The sequence below is a fragment of the Martes martes genome, assembly GCF_963455335.1.
Source record: "Martes martes genome assembly, chromosome: 8".
Classification (NCBI taxonomy): domain Eukaryota; kingdom Metazoa; phylum Chordata; class Mammalia; order Carnivora; family Mustelidae; genus Martes; species Martes martes.
This window is the reverse complement of record NC_137895.1, coordinates 54,577,527-54,589,135: the sequence shown is the minus strand read 5'-3', so window position 1 is coordinate 54,589,135 and position 11,609 is coordinate 54,577,527. Positions and strand designations below refer to the sequence as shown.

The 11,609-nt window shown below is 37.9% G+C and overlaps 2 protein-coding genes across 2 annotated transcripts; one reads left to right on the top strand and one right to left on the bottom strand.

Moving 5' to 3' along the window:
• Window positions 1-458: 458 nt before the first annotated feature.
• Window positions 459-11,403, bottom strand: SMIM10L1 (small integral membrane protein 10 like 1). Its single transcript, XM_080812001.1, has 2 exons — window positions 10,394-11,403; window positions 459-1,369 (listed from the first exon to the last, which is right to left on the bottom strand). Exon 1 carries the CDS (start codon window positions 11,208-11,210, stop codon window positions 11,004-11,006), a length of 207 nt encoding a protein of 68 aa, XP_080668127.1. The 5' UTR covers window positions 11,211-11,403; the 3' UTR covers window positions 459-1,369; window positions 10,394-11,003.
• LOC308347066 (taste receptor type 2 member 42-like) lies at window positions 1,531-2,466 on the top strand (the record flags this gene model as incomplete). Its single annotated transcript, XM_080810228.1, has 1 exon — window positions 1,531-2,466. One exon carries the CDS (start codon window positions 1,531-1,533, stop codon window positions 2,464-2,466), a length of 936 nt encoding a protein of 311 aa, XP_080666354.1.
• Window positions 11,404-11,609: the final 206 nt, after the last annotated feature.

The window sequence follows — 11,609 nt, the reverse complement described above, 5'->3', positions numbered from 1 at the left end:
GTGAGGGCCCAGGTGAGAGCCTCGGGCACTGGTAATCTAGAGCATCACCACTGATAGTCTGAGACCAATACAAAACAGGTAATTTAATGCCAGGGTCAAAATTGGCTGAATGGGGAATGCATCGTCAGAGGGCAAGTGGGCAAAATTCCTGTCTAATTCCTGGAGAATCTTCATAGATTTACGGCTTGTGGGTACAAAGAGTTTTGTCTGGGTTTAGAAGGTCCTTTAAGGCATATATCAAGGAATTCTTAATGAGTGCCCACAATATATGCCAGACCAATTAAGTCAGAATCCCTGGGGTTGGCTCATAGGCATCAATATATATTATTACTATATTAATAATTAATAAAAATTAATGTGTGTGTATATATATACATGCACACATGCATATACCTAGAGTTCTCTAGATAAGAGGGATAACCTTGCCGTCAAGGTTGAAAGATCATGGTATTAAAGTTACCTGTTTGTCAAAACAAAAAAACAAACTTTATTTTACTGTAACAGTTTTTGATGGGATGAAGGCTTTAACCAAAAGCAGAATTAATGAAAGGGAAAACCTCCCTCCCACTCCCCTATCCCTTCAGGTTTTTTTTCCTACTATATTTTCCCTCTCAGCTGACAAGAGTTTATTCAGAATTAAATAGGCAGTGACTTATTGAGAACAAAGCTCAAAAATCCAAAGTAATAGCTCCAATAGGTCCGATTTTGGTGCTTTGGCATGCGCTTTTATATCATTCTGGGAAACGATTTCCTTTGTATCTATTTCTTCAAGAAATCCTAAGCAGCTTCAAGATCCAAGCCAGTTGTCACTCTCGTTATAAAACCAAAATGAACTATTGACTGTAGAAGTTGTAGAACAATGTAGAAGAACGTTGACTTTTGTAGGACTCTCCTCTTAGTTGTAGTTGCATTGCGGTCAAACTTTTGTCACATTCTATAGTCATAGTTTACTTACTGTTGCTTTTTCTAATACTCTGTGAGCTCCTTAATGTTGCTTCTCTTATTTCATCCACAATAGTATTTGAACTATTACAGATTTTATTGAATGGAATTAATGAATAATGCCTGTATTAGAGGTTTATTTTTAGACAATGCTATTAAAATTAAGAAACCTGGATCCAAATGGCATTTTCAGGTGAAAAGGAAAGTGCAAATCAGTGTAAAGAAATCTGTCTCATATTTGCATATTTGCATATTGGACTTTATTCTTCCGGATGTCCTCACAAGTGGAAAACTGCAGTCAGTGCCAATGATGAGTGGGGACATTTACTGTTGAATTTGGAAATCAGTCGCTGATTGGAAGTTATGTTAAAGTTTTTCATTTAAATCTGTGAGACTGGATCTCCTTGTGTATACTTCAGAGCCACAGCTGGAATAAAAGAGAAGGATCTTTCAGGAAGTTAAGTGAGACAGTATCTGAGCCTTTTTCATATACAAGTGAAAAGTATCAGACTGGATTTTATTCCACAACATTTTGACAACCAAAAAATCCGAGACATAGGACCAACCTTCTGGATTCTTTCTACAGAAATGCCATCTGGAATTGAAAACGCTTTTCTGATAGCAGCGGCAGGAGGATTCCTAACTGGAATGTTGGGGAACAGTTTCATTGTACTAGTTAACTGCATTGACTGGGTGAAGGGTCAGAAGCTCTCGTCAGCTGACTGCATTCTCACCAGCCTAGCTATCTCCAGAATCGTTCTTCTTTGCATGATACTGTTAGATTCATATTTAATGGTGTTGTGGCCACATCTTTACACCGTTTATAACATAGTAAAATTCGTTAATATTTTTTGGACACTGAGCAATCACCTAGCTACTTGGTTTGCCACCTGTCTAAGTGTTTTCTACTTCTTTAAAATAGCCAATTTCTCCCACTCCTGTTTCATCTGGCTGAGGTGGAGAATTAGCAGAGTGCTACTCGTGCTTCCCCTGGGGTCTTTACTCTTACTGCTTTGCAACTTTGAATTAATGGATACATTTAGTAATTTTTTGGTTAATGTCTATCAAAGATACGAAAGAAACTCAACTTGGTCCCTAAATGTAAGTAAAACTCTGTCTCTTAACAGTTTGATTGTTTTCAGTTTCATCTACTTAATCCCCTTTCTTCTGTCCCTAGCCTCCCTGCTCCTTTTGTTTGTTTCCCTGAGGCGGCATACCAGGAATGTGCAACAGAACTGCTCTAGGGACTTCAATACAGAGGCCCATAAGAGGGCCTTGAAAATGGTGATGTCTTTCCTTTTCCTCTCCACGGTTCATTTTTCTTCCATCCTATTAACAAGTTGGACTTTTGTTTTACTGCAGAATTCTCAGGTCAATTTGGTTGTCATATTGTTATCAACTCTTTTTCCTTCGGTCCACTCATTTATTCTGATTTTGGGAAACAGCAAGTTGAGAAAAACTGCTTTAGGACTACTGTGGCATATTAATCACCACCTGAAAATGGTGAAACCTTTCGTTTCATAGACTTTCCCAGAATTTTCTATATCCCAAGAGAATTAAATTAATGAAGAGACATTGAAGATCCATTTTAACCTTTGTTTTTCTCACCAGATTCTTTTAGATACTATTAAACATCACAGACTTTCCCCGGAATGACCTATAAACTTAAAAAGCAAGCATCATTCCTTATAACACTTGTTGGTAAAAAGGATATTTTTGAGACAATATAAATATAAAATATATATGACATATATTAATTTTATATGTGCTGACAAATATTTACTATGTTCATATGTGAGAAAAATGATTAGAAATGACAATCTCTTCCAAGTTGAAGTAGGTGGAATATTTGTACAATATTAAGTTAAAAATTAAGGAATAAAAATGCTGTAAATGCATCATCACATAACAACAGATATAACTTTTAAAACAAAGGAATCCAACATTATGAATCCAACCTAGAATAGACATTACCTTTGTTGAGTAAGAGAAAAATCAACTTAATTTATAAGAAGAAACTGAATAATTATCCTTAATTGTATAAAATACTTTTATGTGCACTTTACAATGATCAAAATTACACTTAGATACAGAGTTTGTGTGGGGTGTGTGTCTGCACATAAGGATTATATGAAGGCTGGTGTCCCTTGTCAGGACAAACACAACCAACTCACCAGGGATAAGAACAGAAAGTTTACAGAAGAATATTGTGTATTTGTATAAATTTTATTTGATTTTATTTTTTTAAAGGTTTTATTTATTTATTTGACAGAGAGATAACAGGTAGGCAGAGAGGCAGGCAGAGAGAGAGGAGGAAGCAGGCTCCCCGCTGAGCAGAAAGCCTGATGCAGGGCTTGATGCCAGGACACTGAGATCATGACCTGAGCCGAAGGTAGAAGCTTAACACACTGAGCCACTCAGGCGCCCATATTTGTATAAATTTTAAACATGTTTGTGTGTATATATACTGTTGGGTTGATGTTTATAATAAAATAATTGAAATGAAATCAAAGTAGCTGAAAATGAATATAATCTTAAGGCCAACAGGTGGCAAAATTGTGCCAATTAATGATATTGCAATTTTGAATAAGTTTGTTATCTAGAAATTTTTAGACATTATAATTTTAAACATATTTAACCATCAATAATGAAGAAATTGTTGTAGGGTTTTAAAGTGCCATAATTTTTTGATTGTACAAGCAAACAAAAAACAAAAAAAAACTAGATAATAAATGTTGAAAATATGTGGGTTATAAGTTAATTTTGATGGAACAGTAGGTCAAGTCTGACGCTGGGAATATAAAAACCAAAAGGGCTTTGTAAAGTGTACTCTTTGGGGTGCTCTGATGATGATGAGGGGACATGTACATACCCACCCACAGAAATTTAGATTTTTTAACTTCACTCATTATGTTGGACCCTATATAAGAAATTTCCTGGGGCTGGGGTGGGGGGATTGGATGAAGGAGATCAAAAGATACAAACTTCTAGTTATGAGAAATATACATACTAGGGATGTAATACACAACATGACGACTATGATTGATGCCTTGAAAGCTGCGAAGAAAGTGGATCCTAAAAGTTCTTGAAAGTTACTGAGAATGGATCCCAGAAGTTCTCATCACAAGGAAAAATACCTTTTTCTGGGTATCTGTATAGGATAGTAGGTTGACAACTCATTGTGGTTGTCATTTTGTGGTATATGTAAGTTACTATGGTGTGCTGTTTAAGCTTACACAGTGCTGTATGTCAATTATATCTCAATAAAACTGTAAGAAACTGCCTAATGATTGAACTGGGATTATCCTTATTTTGGGAAAGGTGGAACTGTAATCATACTGGCAATTATTTAGATTCAAATTTGGTTTTGAACACATCCTTTTTAGTAAGAAAGTTAGATTACTTTGTACTCATTAGAAGTAAGTGTATTTAGTTTTAGTTTTTAGTTTTACATGTGTCAGTTCACTTCTCTTTAATGACCGACATTTAAAAAAAAAAAAGATTTAAACAACCATGTACAGCCCTTTCTTCTTACGAGTGGGATTTAGTAGTAAATGTCTCATTACAATTAAGTCCTCACTTCTCATGTACTAATGTTGGAGAGATGAAGCTCTAAGAGGCAGGGGCCTATTCCTGATAAGCATAGAAAATGACCATTAAAGATGAGGACTGCATTACAGACTGGGCAGTGGCTACTTAAGTATTGTCTTCTCCTTATTAAAATGGTATTTTGGGATTAAGGTCTATACCTCTCTTTCCATAAAAGAGCCTGTGTTAGAGACTCCAGCCATGATCTAAGAAAAACTACTACTATCACAGCTATAGCTAGTTCCATGCAATCTAGAGAGAATTTTATCTTATTTTGGGACCAAGTTATTGGGAACATAAAATGACTGTCATTGCTTTCTTGCCAATCACTTCCCTCCAAAAGAAACTTTTTAATTTTATTTTTAAGTTATCTCTACACCCAATATGGGTGGGGCTTGAACTCAAAACTCTGATATCAAGGGTCGCATGCTCTACTGACTGAGCCAGTCAGGTGCCCCCAAAATAAACTTCTTATGGTCTTGATATAAAAAATTTTATTTTATTTTTTCAGTTGCCCAAATCTGAGACCAGGAGAGTTGCAAATAGCCTGTTTTTCTTTTTTTTTAATATTTTATTCATTTATTTGACAGAGATCACAAGTAGGCAGAGAGGCAGGTAGAGAGAGAGGGGAAACAGGCTCCCTGCTGAGCACAGAGCCCTGCTTCCCCCTCACTCTCTGCCTGCCTCTCTGCCTACTTGTGATCTCTGTCTGTCAAATTAAAAAAAAAAAAAAAGGTCAGATGATTGGTTTGATCAATTCAGAAAAAAGTTATCAAAGGGGGTTACTTATTAAAAAAAATCACAGGTGACAGATATGCTATTTTCAATTTTAGTAATTTTGTGAAAAACCAACATACACACAGCTTCAGAAGACAAAGGCACACCATGGTACCTCTATTCCATAGCCTCATGTTTAAATTAGTTAGTTTTAAAAATAACATCTTTTCTTTCATACAGATCTAACCTGACCTCTGAATTTTAAGGCTCCTATTAACTACATTCATTTGACTTCAGTTTGGGATATTTTCAAGTTTTTTTTTTTTTTTAAGTTTTATTTATTAATTTAACAAAGAGGGAGAGTACAAGCAGGGAGAGCAGCAGAGTGGGAGGGAGAAGCAGGCTCTCTGCTGAGCCAGGAGCCGCATGTGGGACTCGATCCCAGGACACTGGGATCACGACCTGAGCCGAAGGCAGATGCTTAGCGACTAAGCCACCCAGGCGTCCCTCAAGTTTTCTTTTTATCAATTAAAAAGTAAAGTAGTTTCTTGAAAAATAGCCCCTTTTTAAAAATTAAACTTTTTTTTTTGTTTTTGTTTTGATCTGTTGGCCCTACTTCCATTACTGTGCCTATGATTTCAGAGTGAAGACAATCCAGGCACAGTTATTTCATTAGTGTTTATTACCTTTAGGTTGTGACAATTTATTTTTCCTCAATTTGGTTCATATGAAAAGGTATACCCAATCTATTTCACTCAATATATGAACAACCTTCATTTCTCTTTGTTCATTGATGCCCTCCACTATCTTACTGCAAATAAATACACATACTTGGTATTTGAAAACCATGAAGATGGGCAAAATTTTCTAATGTTTGCAGCAGATCCCTAATTAGGATAGGAACTGGCAGGGGTGCCCTCAGATGTACTGCAATGAAGCTACTAAGAATTCCATTGTTTCTTTTTATCATTTATTGTGGGCATTCAGTAATGTCCTTGGAGTTTTGACTGTCCCAAGAGCATTGCTGAGATTTCTGTTTGTGTGGAGTGGAGGGGGGAGAAGTAGACTTCAGTTGCAAAGATCCATGACTTGGTCTGGTGGTAATCTTGCTGGGCAAAATAGGCTACTGAAGAATTCTTGTTAAAATTTCAAGAAAGTTCCCACACTCATAAATCCAAGCCAACTGATGTGAATCAATTGAACCCTACTGGAAATTCTATTTATTCCAGGGGTTTCTTTCTTGGTTCACTTGCCTGAAACCTTCCAAGTCTGTTCTTCAGACTACTTTCCAGGCTCAGTTTCTGGCAGTTTCCTCTCCATCTCCTTTCCTTCCTAGAGTCCTAAACTTTCCGTTCTCTTTTGGTCTCCATGTGTTAGTCCTCTTTTCACTTTGACTGTATCAAGTCTACTAATGCTGCACCACGATAAGCCTCCATTAGAATAGGATTGCAAAACTGTAAGAGAAAATTTAAATAAGCCTTCTCAGAGCAGTGATGGATAGTTTCAAAATTCATGTTAACTTAATCTATACTCTTTAGAGGGAAGTAAAAAGTTCCCTTTCTTATCCTAGGGGTAATGTCCTTTTCTCTCTCTCCCTCCATCCTTTTCCTCCCCACAAATAGGCCAAATGACTTTACATGGCAAAAAGTATAAAATTTACATGTCAAATTATATTGAATGTTTATATTCTAACATACAAAGCCCTCAAATTATACTGAAGAAAAAAAAGGCATTGCCAACTATGACTCAAGTAATACTTCTATTTGAAATTTAAGAAACAGGATTATTCAGCATTACCTATACATTAAAAAATTGAATCCCTCATCAAAAGTATCTGTAGGGATAAACAAGGTTCGACTGTAGTTTGGACAATTACTATGACCTTGGAGAAGTTATTCAACGTCTTTAAATTCCAGTTTCCTTATCTGAAAAATGATGAAAATGTTTTTACTCATAGGATATATATGAGAATTATAGAGATCACATACGTAAATAACTGTACAGTTCCTGGTATTAAAAGCTCAATAAAATTAAAAAATGATGCTGATAATAAGGAAAAGCTCTTTTAGCCGAGTAATCACGTTGTTTTTGCCCTCAAAAAAAAAAAATTCTTATTCCCTATAAGTTATGTATGTTACTATGATCACCATTTCCCTTTTAAACTGTAACAGGGTTCTGATTCCCCATCATTTTTATCAGTTATACTTCATAAATGTTTTTTCTTTATTGGTGAGAACTATACCACCTCTCTGCTTCTTCATGCTGGAGGGGTCTCTGGACCTATTAATATTCATGATGGCCTGAAAAAGCTCGATGTATGGGCAACAAAGTGGATCACTTTAGTATCAGGGGCAACTATACCTTTCTCTCCTTCATTGACTAATGACTCTGTGTAGAAAAAACAAATCTGGCGTTGGTATCCAACTATGTTTATTACCTATGTTGCATTAGGCAATGCTCTAAGGCAAGACATACAGCAATGAACAGTCTTTGGCTTCACTGATGTTGCCTGGAGGGTGGTTTAAGAGGAATAAAACAACTTGCAAACTAGAGTAATAAGTGGGTTAGTCACAGAAAACAAGATTCTCCTTTGGGAAATTTCACTGAGTTATACATGTGGAAAGAAAAACAGACTGGGTGTAAGAGCAATTGTGAAGAATAAAGGGCAAATCCTGGAGCCTTCATTCAGTTGCTACTTTGTATCTGCTGATACTATGTGGGCTGTAAAATTGGACAGGATACAGTATCTTCCCTCACAGAGCTTCCAGTATAGCAGGAGGGTGTGAAATACAGTTAGGGCTGAAGTGCCTTGTCTCTTTAGTGTAACAAAAGGCGAAGATGACGAAAAAAGGTTGAAGGCACATATTCATGTAGCCACCAGAATGGAGCATCCCAGTCCCTCATCATTCCATGGCTAATGGCAGCCACATTCTTTTGTTACAAAGTGGGACACTGGTACTTCTAGGGAATAGTGGTGTTCACCATCTGTAAGTCCCTTTGCATTATGGAATTACTCCACTGATGAAATTACATAGCTGATATTTTATAGTAATTTTTTTTTAAAGATTTTACTTACTTATTTGACAGAGAGAGATCACAAGTAGGCAGAGTCAGGCAGAGAGAGAGGAGGAAGCAGGCTTCCTGCTGTGCAGAGAGCCAGAGGCAGGGCTTGATCCCAGGACCCTGAGACCATGACCTGAAGGCAGAGGCTTTAACCCACTGAGCCATTAGTTTCTGCACTCTCACAGTAAGAACCAAGGGTAGAAGAGTATAGAAAACTGTCTTTTGGATATTTAAAAATAAAAACAAAAACAAAACTCACATCTGATAACTAATGCACAATTAGGCAAAAATAAGGCAGCCTATGAAAATAGCAGAGGTTGGTATTAACACAGCCCTTAGATGGAGTAAAAGAAATGAACTCTCTATCAGGGGAATCTGGGAAAAGAGAATTAAAAAAAAGTGACATCTAAGTTCAACCTTAAAACACATGTAGAGTAACAAGAGGCAAAAAGGAAAAAAAAGAAAAGAGTAGAGAAAGAAAGTAGAAAGAGGATGTGCTCAAAAAAACTCCAGGAGTTTGCCTGGAGACAAGAAGTAAGGACAGAGTAGGAAACAATTACCCAAAGCCAGACTTGGTGCTGGAGGGGGCACTTGGTTTACAACCTAAGAGTGTATTTGTTGGTTGGACACAATTAGTGGAGTACAAAACTGCAAACAGTTTATAAATCTTTACCTCTGCAAATAATGGCCTTTTATCTCTTAAAATCCTTCTGGAGGCTCTGCTACACATCCCCAGGGTCAGTCCCTAAACAGATCACCTTTAGGACTGAAAAGCTCCACTGGAAAAAAACAGGCATTCTATGAGTTTTAAGTTTTATTTACATGCTAAGGAGATAATCTGTTAGAACAAATACTATTGTGTATATAACAAGCACTAAGGCAGGCTTATTTTTAATTCTCAGACTGACTTTTTGAAGGAAGTGTTTTAAATCTTTCAATAGTTGAGCAAATTGGGTTTTAGGCAGATTAATGGACTCACCTAAAACCACAAAATTAACAGTTTGTATTTTAACAGTGATATGCCTGATTTAAAAACTCAATCCCATTTTATTATGGTGGCTCTTAACCAGTGCTGTGTATTTCAACTGCCTGGGGGGAACTTTTAAAAATGAAACTTATTTAAAACAAGTTTTAATCAGAGAAATACATATGTACAATTAAGAAAAAACAAAATAATACTGTTAGATTGATAATGAAAGACAGCAATCCTTTTTTCTACCCATCTCCGACTTTTTTCTCCAGAGACAACGACTTCTTACCAGTTTTTGAATGTGTTTATTCTTTTTTTATTGACCTCTCTGTATTAGATCTTGACTGATTCTTCCCCATTACACACTTCTCCCCTCTCCAATCCCCCAATGTTACATAATCACTTCTTGTTGTATTAGTATTCAGTATTTACATCATTATGACTGACTTTATATGACCAGTATTATTCACAACTGAAGTATGCAATGTTGTTTTTGAAAAACTCTCAATTTTCCTGTTTCTTAACGGACTTATTTCCTTAATTTTTAAAAAAAGTTGCAGCCCATCAATTCATCTCCAGACTCTGAAAGATTATAAATTTTGTCTTTATATTAGAACACATCCGGTACTCTCAGTTTTCCTTTGTGAGGCATTCCAACTAACTTGCTATCTTTAGGCATTTCTTACTGAATTCATGCTGTTCTCCCCTATTTTCTTTCCTTTTATAATAATATGATTACGATTTTAGCAACTTAATGGCATACTCCTTACGTCATTTACTCTTTAAATAATAAAATGCCTCTTTCCCTACTGACAACAAACTGTATACCTCTTAACTTCCCATTTTATAAGGACACCATCATCATTTCATTTACTTTTCCCTCCCCACTTTCAACATCCCTGCTGGTAAACTGTACTTTTTCATTATCAAAGCTGGTAACATTTGCATTCTACTTTGTAACCACAATTTAGTATTTCTCCACAGATGAAAACAATAAACCTCATTTATATTAATTACAATTATTTAAATATTATTCACGAAGTAGCCAAGCTTAGGGCTGTGACTGGATTTCCTTCTCGTTGGCTCCAAGGTCTTGAACTACATGCTACTCACAGGGACACCGAAAGAGAGTCCACTTTCTTATACTCCAACCTTCTGTTCAAAATCCTGCAGCATTTCACGTTATCTGGTATTAGAAGGATGCTTTTTCCTGTACCGTGGGCTTTTCCACCGAACATTTCTGATGGTTTTGGTTTTCTCTTGTTGAAGAAATATATTTGTCTTCTACATATCTTTAAGATCTTCAGCTTCTTATTCAATGTCTCGCTTACAATCCACTATTCCCGAAATTTATGTTTTCTTATTTTAATTTGGACCATGAGTTTCTTATACATTAAAATTTCTGTAAAAACTTTAGTAGGCTTCCTTTTCATAATGCATCATGTTCGTTCTGTTTTTGTTTCAAGGTCGCAGCTTAAACATTGCCGTAGACCTTAACTGAAGCTCCTCGCTGTCCCCGGGAGACCGCCGACGTCCTCTCTAGCAGCTACCCGCTTTCCGCCACCGCCCGACCGCTCAACTAGGGACGGAGAGCGCAGCCGCAAAGTGCGCTCTAGTCCTCTCGCGAGAATCCCGAGCTCTGCGCTCGCAGCTCCGTTTCGCCGCCGAGCCTCCTGGGAGTCGGCCATGTCCTGGCCGGGAAGTCGGCTGCGTAAGAAGGGCACTAAATGTGTACCTGCAAGCGGATGTTGAGGATCACCGAGCCTGCGACGTAGAAGTACGGAAAGTTCATGCGCAGCTGCCAGGCGAGCTCGAAGAAGGCGAGCAGGGTGCGGGAGAGCCCTTTGCAGAAGACTCCGTAGGAGCTGGGGACCGCGGCCGTGCTGGAGGCTTTGAGGGCCAAGGAAGACGGAGCCGCCGCGGTGGCCATGGACCCGGTGTCGCCGCTCCCCCAGTGTTGAGCGCCAAGAGTCACCACAGGCTTCGTGCACCCCCGACCGACGGCCGGGGCGGCGAGGGGCAGGGTGGGGGTGATTACGCAGCCGCCAGCCTCATACGTGCGCCGTCCGCTGGTTCCGTGTCCTCCCCAGCGGCGCTCTGGCCATGGCCGCTGCTGGCGCTCCGCCCCTTCCTGTCTGCTGCTCCCACTGGTATTTAGCCCTTGGAGCTAAACAGGTGCGGAAGGGGTTATGCGTATATATGCCGTGCGCATTGTATTATGCATGGTCGGCCAAACAGTTATTATTATTTCCACTGTCAAATGAAGAAAGGAAGTTTAGTAAAGTTAGGTAATTTGAATTTGACCTTGAGAACACAGTTTGTAAGGATC

What these genes read in the sequence shown, in the direction of transcription:
- SMIM10L1 (XM_080812001.1), bottom strand. Translation starts at nt 11,210, where the DNA reads ATGGCCACCGCGGCGGCTCCGTCTTCCTTGGCCCTCAAAGCCTCCAGC.